Source organism: Anneissia japonica, unplaced genomic scaffold, assembly GCF_011630105.1.
Source record: "Anneissia japonica isolate Jap-2015-1 unplaced genomic scaffold, ASM1163010v1 scaffold7473_len308249_cov148, whole genome shotgun sequence".
Taxonomy (NCBI): Eukaryota; Metazoa; Echinodermata; class Crinoidea; order Comatulida; family Comatulidae; genus Anneissia; species Anneissia japonica.
In genome coordinates this window covers 84333-96048 of record NW_022740670.1, presented here as the reverse complement: position 1 = coordinate 96048, position 11716 = coordinate 84333, and the positions used below count along the sequence as shown (strand labels likewise).

Sequence of the window (11716 nt, the reverse complement as noted above, 5' to 3'; positions counted from 1 at the left end):
TATATATACATATAATCTATCTAATCTATAGCTTGCCGATGGCCTAAAAGAAATCCAGTGTTCAGATGTTTTACTCTACCAAGTTGGTCACCGAAATACAATGATGTCAAGTCGATCAATTGCGAACACGACACACAACACTGAAAAAATGATGAGGATATCGGGCTTATCGGAATGCACCGAATACGCAGTTGACTTAAGAGTCCTCAATGACAAAGAATTTAAAAGTCCATGGAGCGAAGCTATTAACATCACAACGTTACCATCAGGTATCCAATGAATAATACTATCATCAAACCTACATTATGTTTTATTGATTTTGCTATTTTGAATTATATTTGGGACAATATATTTTACAAGAAACAAAACAAACCAAAACAGTTTAATGACAAAGATTGAAAACATGAAATGGTCAATTTGGAACATTCTAAGTACCAAATGTAGCATCAAAACTAATAATGATAATAATATAATAATAATACAAAATAATTAACAATGTATAAATTAAATCTACAGTGCCAATTTTTGTATCTACAAATTCGACAATTTTGGAAACGTCATTTACAATGAAGTGGCACACTCTTGCATCATGTAACAGTGGAACCGACCTTTTATATCACTATCGCCTCAATTACGTGAAAAGCAATGACGAGTATAGAAGTGGGAACACATCAGATACAGAAGTAGAAATCACAATCAGTGATGATGTTGAGCCATGTACAGAATTTAGTTTTCACGTTTCAGTCTCATTTATGGAAGTAATAGGACAAGCAAGTTCCATAAAACTTTCAACGGACGCCGAACGCAAGTTTCCATTTTGATCTTTTTCATATTAAAATACTTAATATTAATAATCAGCTGTTGTTGAATGCTATATGTGTATTAGACCAACCAACGCTTTTTTTCATACAGCTATTTACACTTCAATACAGTATATATTATGCTTACCTTTTCCAGTTCCGGGAGTTCCAGAGATGATATCAGCAGAATATTCTGGTGGTAGTATTAATGTTGAATGGCATCCTCCTGTAAACCTGTCTCTTATACACATCTAGATGGGTATAAGAGACAGATATATACAGTCCGCCCTCTAATTCGAGACCACTCTGTGTATCTGAAATTTGGGGTGTATGTATTTCAAAGAAACTGCATTTTTTTTTGCTTTTTAATTTTTTTTTACCAACTTGAAACTGTTAAAACACATTGAAAACAAAAATATGAACAGCATACTGTAAAGCTATGGTCGTGACACAAGTTTGAATCGTGAGTGAATTTTTTAAGGTCGTCGGATCGCATCTGGGTCTCAAAAAATTATACGGAAAATCTTAATTGTTAAAATTAAATGCTGTAAAAATTAGATGAATCCCGTGAAAACCTCGAACCCGCGGCCCTGGCGTGGAACAATACCAATTAGCTAAACGCTCAGCTCATTAAGTATGGTTATCAAATATTATATTGTTGTTACAAGACACTACAGTACTTCGATATAGAACCCTTATTAAGAGGACACCTTCGGCACCCCTCAATAGGAATACCCCTATTCTGAGAACAAAACTATAGAGTAACGACTCAAAGAAAGGGCGCATGTTATGATATAGATTAGAATATATGAAAAGTACACAAAATATAGAAATCCCTATGGGTAAAACTTGACAAGATTAGTTGGATATAGGCCTATGACGATGATTTATATTAAGGGTTCAGGAAAAAACATTCTGGTTTGATGTGAAGGTTTTTTTAGCTCATGTTCAATAGGTGTCAAAATATAAGTTAAAATATCTTTTTCTATTTCGAGACTGCTGTAGTTTTTGTGATACTGTAGAATGAAAACAAAAATTGAGTATACTCTAGGAGTTGAATATTTATTGGTTTGACCATTTGACACACCCAGAGAGTTTTCCTGTCCTATTATTAGGGGTGTCACTTAATAGGGGTTGGCCGTAGTGTTAAAAGATAAAACAATTCTATCATTTCACAGAAAAGTTTCCCCAGAATGGTGGGCGCCTCAAAGTATGGTTCTACCGTATTAATTTGGTTGTATATTTTGTATCTATGACAACTGGAGGTGTCGAATCGTGGGAAGCTGTGGCAAAAAAATGTTGAGTCCTAAATAGTAAAAGGTTGCCGGCCGTTAGCTGTCAAGAAAACATAACATAACTTTAGGTTTAGGTGTGTAAGTGTCCATCTTTTATATAAGAATTATGTCATTTTCTCTGTGTTACTTTGCCCTTATGTTTCCAATCTTCAATAAGAAATTCTCCAATGAATTTCAAAGTTCCTCATGGCCATGATGAAGTGAGGGAAAGCACTGAGCCCCGTAGCCAGACTCGTTGATGGGGGATGGGGGTGGGAGAAGTACCGAAGTGCCACGCCCACCCCTGCATGCCATTGCTGGAGCTAAATTTGAATGGCCCTTTCCCCCACCCACCCCTCCCCTCCTTGATAGATGTGTATAAGAGACAGCAAACACTCAGATGACATTCTTACAAATCTTTGGATGATACCATATGCCATTAGGTGTTCAATCTTGACTAGATTTTCCTAATATTTCAAGCAATAAATGTTTTGTTACTATAAAAATAATTTTGTTTTTAGTTTTAATTATTTACATATCTTTTATTTTATTAGGGGGAGACACACATTTAGCAGGGAAATTTCCCCCTGTACCCCTTCCCCTTGGCTACAGGCTGGGGGTTTGTGCAGCAATTGAGTGGCTAAAGAAGAAAATTTAAAAAAAAGGACTGTATCAAATTAGGGATGAGTAGCTGATTCAACAGCAGTTTTTGCCAAGAGGTGCCAACAGATAGTTGCGTATAATATTAATCAAGATGGGGTGGGGGAAGTACCGAAGTGCCACGCCCACCCCTGCATTTTATTACACAATTTCTTTATTCATTTATTTACAGGGCTACATTCGTTGAGAGCTATGCTACACGATGTATTATTATGTCATTTATTCGAACACTGTATTTAACTTTCTTTGATGATTTATATATAATTTAACAGTGTTAACGGCTATCTTGATTTTTATTATACGTAACTATTTGTGCCTAGCCGTACTTATTGTGTAATGGAGTGTATCTGGTGGTATTTGAATCTGTTCAACCATGAAGCCTGTCAGAGACATTTTATTACACAATTTCTTTATTCATTTATTTACAGGACTACATTCGTTGAGAGCTATGCTACACGATATATTATTATGTCCTTTATTCGAATACTGTATTTACTTTTTTTGATGATTTATATATAATTTAACAGTGTTAAAGGCTATCTTAGAGACAGTATATATACATATAATCTATCTAATCTATAGCTTGCCGATGGCCTAAAAGAAATCCAGTGTTCAGATGTTTTACTCTACCAAGTTGGTCACCGAAATACAATGATGTCAAGTCGATCAATTGCGAACACGACACACAACACTGAAAAAATGATGAGGATATCGGGCTTATCGGAATGCACCGAATACGCAGTTGACTTAAGAGTCCTCAATGACAAAGAATTTAAAAGTCCATGGAGCGAAGCTATTAACATCACAACGTTACCATCAGGTATCCAATGAATAATACTATCATCAAACCTACATTATGTTTTATTGATTTTGCTATTTTGAATTATATTTGGGACAATATATTTTACAAGAAACAAAACAAACCAAAACAGTTTAATGACAAAGATTGAAAACATGAAATGGTCAATTTGGAACATTCTAAGTACCAAATGTAGCATCAAAACTAATAATGATAATAATATAATAATAATACAAAATAATTAACAATGTATAAATTAAATCTACAGTGCCAATTTTTGTATCTACAAATTCGACAATTTTGGAAACGTCATTTACAATGAAGTGGCACACTCTTGCATCATGTAACAGTGGAACCGACCTTTTATATCACTATCGCCTCAATTACGTGAAAAGCAATGACGAGTATAGAAGTGGGAACACATCAGATACAGAAGTAGAAATCACAATCAGTGATGATGTTGAGCCATGTACAGAATTTAGTTTTCACGTTTCAGTCTCATTTATGGAAGTAATAGGACAAGCAAGTTCCATAAAACTTTCAACGGACGCCGAACGCAAGTTTCCATTTTGATCTTTTTCATATTAAAATACTTAATATTAATAATCAGCTGTTGTTGAATGCTATATGTGTATTAGACCAACCAACGCTTTTTTTCATACAGCTATTTACACTTCAATACAGTATATATTATGCTTACCTTTTCCAGTTCCGGGAGTTCCAGAGATGATATCAGCAGAATATTCTGGTGGTAGTATTAATGTTGAATGGCATCCTCCTGTAAACAATCAATGTCCAGTCAGCTACACTGTTATTTTAGTATCTGGTAATGTACAAATCTCCAAGGTTACAGAAGATACCCGAGTTACATTTACGGCTGAAGATGGAATATCTTCAGACAGGAACTACACTGTAAAGGTAAAATAATTTACACTTTTAAAGTAGGCTTAACACAATCAGTCATATATTCCTACAAATGGCTGATCTCATTATTGAGATCAACCTCTCTAGCTAGGAATGTGTACACATGACTTGTCATCTGCTCTATTATAATACTGTTCTCAATTTCAATAGTTTTCTATTCACTTTCTATGTAACATTTTACATTAACTTGGAGCTTATTTTTCCTGGATTACTATATGCCTAAGGATTTTTCTTATTTCTGATTGTGAATCCTCATTTGAACCACTTTAAGTGAGTATTTCGTAGTCTCTTATGATTCAACCAAGAGGTTGATTGAAGCAACATGTTCAGCCTTACAAGTCCTTCTGTGCCTGTGTAATTAGTGAATAAATAGTTTCCAACATGAACATCCTGCATAAAGAGCTAAGCCTATTGTTTCATTGTTTCAACAAACAATGAAAGCAATTCAAGAAAGAAGAAAGCCTCACATGTGCATGTAGTGATCATGATTTCATCTACACATATTTGACGTCAAAAACTTTTAAATCATTCAAGAATTTTAATGAGAAGCTTTTTATAATGATCTTAATCAACAGAAAAACTATCAAAATGTGGATGCTGCTCTTGATTTTTGGGCATCTACCTTTACTAAAGTTTGTGACATGTTTGCTCCTTACATAATTTGTAGATGATTCAAGACGTATCTGCCTAAATGGCTAACAAATAGACTTGACAGTTTTGATATGATACATCAAAGGGATACTTTGAAAGCTTTAAGCCTATAAATTAAAGAACGATGTGGTTTTTTTTGAACTTTTGAAAACTGAGGAAGGTAACAAAAATATATAGAGACGCTAAAGCTTATTATTACAGGTCTTACCGAAATAATAATACCGGTAACTCTAAAAAAAAATTTGGAATGACCTGAAAGATCTCTTTCCTTCTAAAAAGTATAATGTACTTCCTCCTTCTTTCTCTACTGTATTGATGGTACTGAATTTTCCGACTCTTTTAAGCACTTCTTCACAAATTATACTGTTTTCGTTTCTTCACTGATTGACTCTTCTAACTGCCCTGATCCTACTTCATATCTCAGTCCATGCTCATCTCACTTCTCAATTGAACCTGTTGACGAAGAATTTGTCCTGTCAGAGCAAAATTCTAGATCAATCCTACCACCTCTCCTGGCCTCCTTGATATCGATGGTTGTCTTCTTAAGGTCGCTGCCACTCTCATATAACCTCAACTTACATTCATCTGTATTCTGAACCTTTCAATCTAACTGTTGTCCCTCTGCTTGGAAAAAAAATCTAAAATAATCATTGCCTTTAAATCAGGCAAGGAAATGACCCCAACAACTCTGATCCTATTTCAATTCTTTCTACTACTAAAATCATCGAGAAATCTGTTTTTTCTCAAATCTATTCATACCTTAATTCTAATAATCTGATTTTTAATTCTCAATATGGTTTCAAAACCTCAATACTTGACTAAAATTGCACTTACCAGCACCTCTAATAACTGGCTTCATAATTAATTTCTGTAAATTGAAAATAATATGATTTATAATGGTTTTTCTTCTTTCATATGTATATTATATATATAATTATTTATTTGATTAGGGCTAATTTATTCTAAACTTACAGTATTTATTTCTTTCTCTGTTGTTTTACTGATTGTTTGGCCTATTTAAATTGTTTTTTTGATCCTGCTTGATTAATTTTCATCTTTAATTGTAATTTCGTTGTTGATTTTTTTAAATAATTTTTATTCAGTCTTATATATAATGCTGAATTATTAATTTTGTAAATTAAGAATAGTTGTTACTTGTAACTTTTTCCTCATCTGTATGTTTTTTATTTTTTATTTTTTATTTTTTGTTTGATTATTTCAATATGGCTACTTAGAGTAGTTTATTTAGTGTATATTACTATTAATTAATTAGTTATATACTCTCTTTTGTTTTGTTTTACTATGTGTATTGAGGGTACCTAATAATCAGCTTCTGCTGGATGGACCACCCTCATTAAATGTTGTTGAAATAAATAGAATAAAATAACAAAACGAAACAATACATACTTCTTCGTATGAACACTGTTTCTACCTTTTACCGATTTAATTAATCTCGTCTCAATAGGATTTAACATCTGTCAAAAGGTTAGTTTTATACTCTCTTTTGTTTTGTTTTACTATGTGTATTGAGCGTCCCTAATGATCAGCTTCTGCTGGATGGACCACTCTCATTAAAGGTTGTTGAAATAAATAAAATAAAATAAAATAACGAAACGATACAATACATTCTTCTTCTTATGGACACTGATTCTACATTTTAATGATTTAATCAATTTCATATCAATGGGATTTAACATCTGTCAACAGGTTGTTACTCATGGCCATACGATACATTATCATATCAACAAAGATTTCTATTAGAGAGAATTTGAAAACCGGAAGGTCCACTGATTAATCTCAGAGAGATAGTATAATACATACTCCCAAGTGTCGAAATGCACAATGGCGTGCAATTCGATACTTGGAGTATGTATTATACTAACTTCTCAGAGAAATTAATATTATTCATTTTCAACTTTTCAACTTAATAATTTAAACCAATGATATATCATGGAATTGAAAGATAAGCGTCCTAACTATGAAGCCATACAGCTCTACTCCCCATCACATTGCCATAAGAATGCAGGCATCTTAACTACACATATGCAGCTGTACTCCAACAGTATAATGTAAGCGCAATATGTTTTCTTTCTAGCTAGCAGCGATGACGGCAAAAGGTAGGGGTTCTTACTTGGTCGTGAACGTGAATAAGATTAGTTCAGGTAAGAGACAAGTCTGTAGAAAACACTATATAACTTTTAAAAGATTAATTATCTGTTTCCGTTAACTTATACCGCCGTATATCTCTTAAAAAGAAAATTTTAGTAATTATGATAAAATATATACGGTAGTTATATATTTTACTATAAATATATACGGTTTATAAATGCATGGGGAATTTATTTTAAATAAACATAATACTTGGCCCAAAAGGTGTAGAAGAATCATATTTCAACTTGTAAATAAATAATATTATGTTTCCGTCTATTTTATTTTATTATTTAGTTTATTAACTTTATTTTAAGACAACTTAAAGACACAGACACACTCTTTATTTAATCCATTGCTGGAAATTACATAGCCCGTACTGGGTATCTCGAAAATTGTCCATTATACTGTTTAATTCCTCTAGGAATAGAAGACTGAGGGTGACGGTTCGTGTTGGCGACCGGTACCCTCAGTCTACCACTTCATTCTATAATGGTCGGAAAGGAAACAATCAACCCTTCAGCTTTACGGAGCTCAACATAAAAAAAACTGATAATCATTAGGATAGAAATGAAAATAGTTTGGAATTAAACGTTTTCTTGTATCGTTATAATAGGGACAAATAAGAACATAATGATGCTTTCTATTTGATTTAACGAACATAATTTAAATTCTTCTTTCTTGTTTTGCTCCACCGCCCTATTCAATTTTGAAATCTAATACACCAAAACGCCACTTAGTGAAGAGTTTGTTTTTTTAAATCATCAACATAAAGAACATAATATACATAAAGTACCTGATATACAACTTTTGAATTAAACATAGCCTAATATTTCATTTTCTAAAATAAAATTCTGATTTCGGATTTATCGGATAAACGTAAAGTAACTTCAGAAATTAATGTTTTTTTGTCTGAAACCTGGTAATAATGTTGTGCAGTCAATCGATGTTGTATCGTAATGTCGTATCATAATTCATTATATCGATATATAACTATCATAATGAACTTAAATGATTTATGAACTAAATCTCATGTTAACCTACATTATTACGCATTTTAAATTGTTCATGTTACTTGTTTGATAATCGTACAGAATGTTTATCAGACACATCAGCCGGATCGTCATCACAAGCTGCAATAATTGTCCTGGCCATCCTCCTTGTGCTCTCATTATCTGTGATATCAACATTACTCTGGAAATTGAGGTAGAGATTCACATTTCGTTTTCAATCACACACACACAAAAACTTTTACTAACACACACATGAAAATATATATATATATATATATAATTTATCTATTGTTAATCACTTAACGATCATAGTCTACCGCTGCCTTTGTATTACCGCCTTTACTCTGCACATGCTCAGTTTTGCAATTAATTAATCTGTGTTAATGATCTATCTTTGTCATTAGGTAATTTTATCTGAGGAGTGTTGCACCATGTAATTGTAGCACAAAACTAAATAGTTATCAAACCTACTGTTGAACCTCTTATTTTTGTTATATATATATATATATATATATATATATATATATGTATGTATATATATATGTATATATATATATATATAGGCTGTAACTTTAGTGGATTTTCATCTACAGTAATTGCAGTTGCTGTATAGCATTGTGGTTTTGTTTGAATTACTTACATACCATACACAAAATAATGATGTACTGCCAAAAACATGTGTGTTTCAATAGATTGTTTATAATAAAATCAGCTAGACCTTTCCTACATGGTATTGAGCTTTAAAACTGTTTATATGTATTTGTATATATTATTATGTTTCTTTACAGGAAATTTAAGCGACAAAATAAAAGGGAATCTGTAAACCAGCAACAAGATGATGATGCGTATTATATAAATCAGTTTCCAAAAGTCAATCAAACGAGTCAACAAAATAAAACCGAGGACGCTTATATGGATCTTGGGCCAACTGAGCAGGATCGCAGGCAGGGTATCTACACTGATCTTGAAAAAACATATGAAGTGGTTGATACAAAGCAATAAATTTGATTACACGTATTCATATTTTATTCTCGTATCAGTTTATGTTTAGAATAATAAGACTGTTTCGTAATCTTTCTTGTTAAGATATTGTTTTATTTTTATTTTATTTTTTTTTTGTATCCTATGTCATATAAGGTAATTTAAACCTCCATAAAGCAAATTTCCTTTTTTTTATATATATATATTTGACAGTAATATTTGATGAAAATATAAGGATGAATTCCATAGAGGCTTATAGTATTTTAGTGATGATATTATATACTGTAATATTATGTATGCATATATCACATTTGGATGTAAAATGTTATTCTGTTTATGACTATTTTATGTCAGTTTAATTTTAAGTATGTAAATCAACGTTTATGGGTACTGTTGTTTTTTCATTATCTTGGATTTATGGGCTAATGAAAAGTGGTCACAATAAGCATTTTATTATATGAACCATGAAATGCTCGCCATTTGGGCTGAAACCTAACATGAAGCACTTTACAGCCCGTCACCGGCGCAAGTAGGAGAAGTTCTGAATAGATAGGGAACTAGATATTAGCGCTATACAAACATTTGATTGGATTGGATTGGGGTGGGGTATATAATTGTAGGACAGGCTATATAATCTGGTACGAAATGTAGCAAAATGAGGGTTTTGCTTTTTTTTTTTTTTTTTTTGCTATATTTAAAAAAATTTATGTTGTAAAATAGACATCACTGAATATAAAAGTATGTGCCACAATTTTTTTTCATGTGAAGAGGTAGCCAGCAATTTCAAAATGGCCGCCATTTTTAAAGATTATTGAATGTTTATGACATTAAAAAATGCTAATATATTAAATATTCTTTAAAATAAGTGACAATTAAAATTAAAATGATATTTCACTTCAAATTTGCAAAATTCAATTTCAAAATGGCTGCCAATAAATATTTTAGCTATTTTTAGCATTATATTATTAAATGCAATTAACGATTAAATTAGGCCCATAAAACCTAACATTTAAAATGAAAGAATTTGCAAAAAAAAAATTTAGTTATCAATTAAAAAATACACAGATGCAAGGTTGGTAAAATCCAGAATATAAGATTTATGGGCTAATGAAAAGTGGTCACAATAAGCATTTTATTATATGAACCATGAAATGCTCGCCCTTTGGGCTGAAACATAACATGAAGCACTTTACAGCCCGTCACCGGAGCAAGTAGGAGGAGTTCTGAATAGGGAACTAGATATTAGCGCTACACAAACATTTGATTGGATTGGGGTGGGGTGGGGTATATAATTGTAGGACAGGCTATATAATCTGGTACGAAATGTAGCAAAATGAGGGTTTTGCTCTTTTTTTTTTTTTTTTTTTGCTATATTTTAAAAAATTAGGATATGTTGTAAAATAGACATCACTGAATATAAAAGTATGTGCCACAATTTTTTTTCATGTGAAGAGGTAGCCAGCAATTTCAAAATGGCCGCCATTTTTAAAGATTATTGAATGTTTATGACATTAAAAAATGCTAATATATTAAATATTCTTTAAAATAAGTGACAATTAAAATTAAAATGATATTTCACTTCAAATTTGCAAAATTCAAGTTAAAAATGGCTGTCAATAAATATTTTAGCTATTTTTAGCATTATATTATTAATGCAATTAACGATTAAATTAGGCCCATAAAACCTAGCATTTAAAATGAAAGAATTTGCAAAAAAAAATTTAGTTATCAATTAAAAAATACACAGATGCAAGGTTCTTTAAAATAAGTGACAATTAAAATTAAAATGATATTTCACTTCAAATTTGCAAAATTCAAGTTCAAAATGGCTGCCAATAAATATTTTAGCTTTTTTTAGCATTATATTATTAATGCAATTAACGATTAAATTAGGCCCATAAAACCTAGCATTTAAAATGAAAGTAAATGTGCATAAATATGCAAATTAAACATGGAGGTATTATTGATCTTGGTTCATTTGCATAGCGCTGCTATGCGTGGCTTTGCCGAGTGATCTCCTTCTCAATAATACCTCCATAGTTTACCTAACCAAGCATTCTTTTTCAAAATGTTAAAAATATGTACCGGTATCTGTTTGCCTTATTGTAACATTTCCTCAAACAGTGATTGGAACTGCTCCCTTCACCTCACCCTATTTTGCAGTTGTTCCAGTTCTTTTAGACCTTCCGTTTTTAAAAAAAGTATTTGCTACTGGTGCATTATGAAGCATGATAATGTCGTTGGGTAGAGTTAGTGGGAGAATGGTGCTTAGCATTTATTTAACATTTGGTGCAGTATTATTGTCGCAGTAGAAATTGGTCAAGGCATTGGTTGGTGTGTATGGTTGATTCTATTCCTCTAACATAAATTTCAATTCAAAAAGATTTTGTTTGTCACTAACCATACAGGTTTCTAAGATTTTGTTAGAAATGTAATACCATTGCACATTTACTTTATCATAAAACG

At 31.8% G+C, this 11716-nt stretch overlaps 2 protein-coding genes across 2 annotated transcripts in view; both read left to right on the top strand.

Annotated features, from left to right (window-relative positions):
- LOC117118299 (sushi, nidogen and EGF-like domain-containing protein 1) overlaps positions 1-1055 on the top strand; it is a 20287-nt gene extending 19232 nt beyond the window's left edge. The window contains exons 8-10 of the mRNA XM_033262869.1: positions 32-269; positions 517-804; positions 958-1055. Coding sequence (XP_033118760.1) covers positions 32-269; positions 517-804; positions 958-1055 — 624 coding nt within the window. The remainder of the gene's footprint in view (positions 1-31; positions 270-516; positions 805-957) is intronic.
- Positions 1056-3338: 2283 nt separating this feature from the next.
- LOC117118304 lies at positions 3339-9851 on the top strand. The gene is made up of 6 exons (XM_033262873.1): positions 3339-3554; positions 3802-4089; positions 4243-4451; positions 7204-7270; positions 8351-8462; positions 9058-9851. Exons 1-6 carry the CDS (start codon positions 3386-3388, stop codon positions 9269-9271), a joined length of 1059 nt encoding a protein of 352 aa, XP_033118764.1. The 5' UTR covers positions 3339-3385; the 3' UTR covers positions 9272-9851.
- The last annotated feature ends 1865 nt before the right edge of the window (positions 9852-11716 follow it).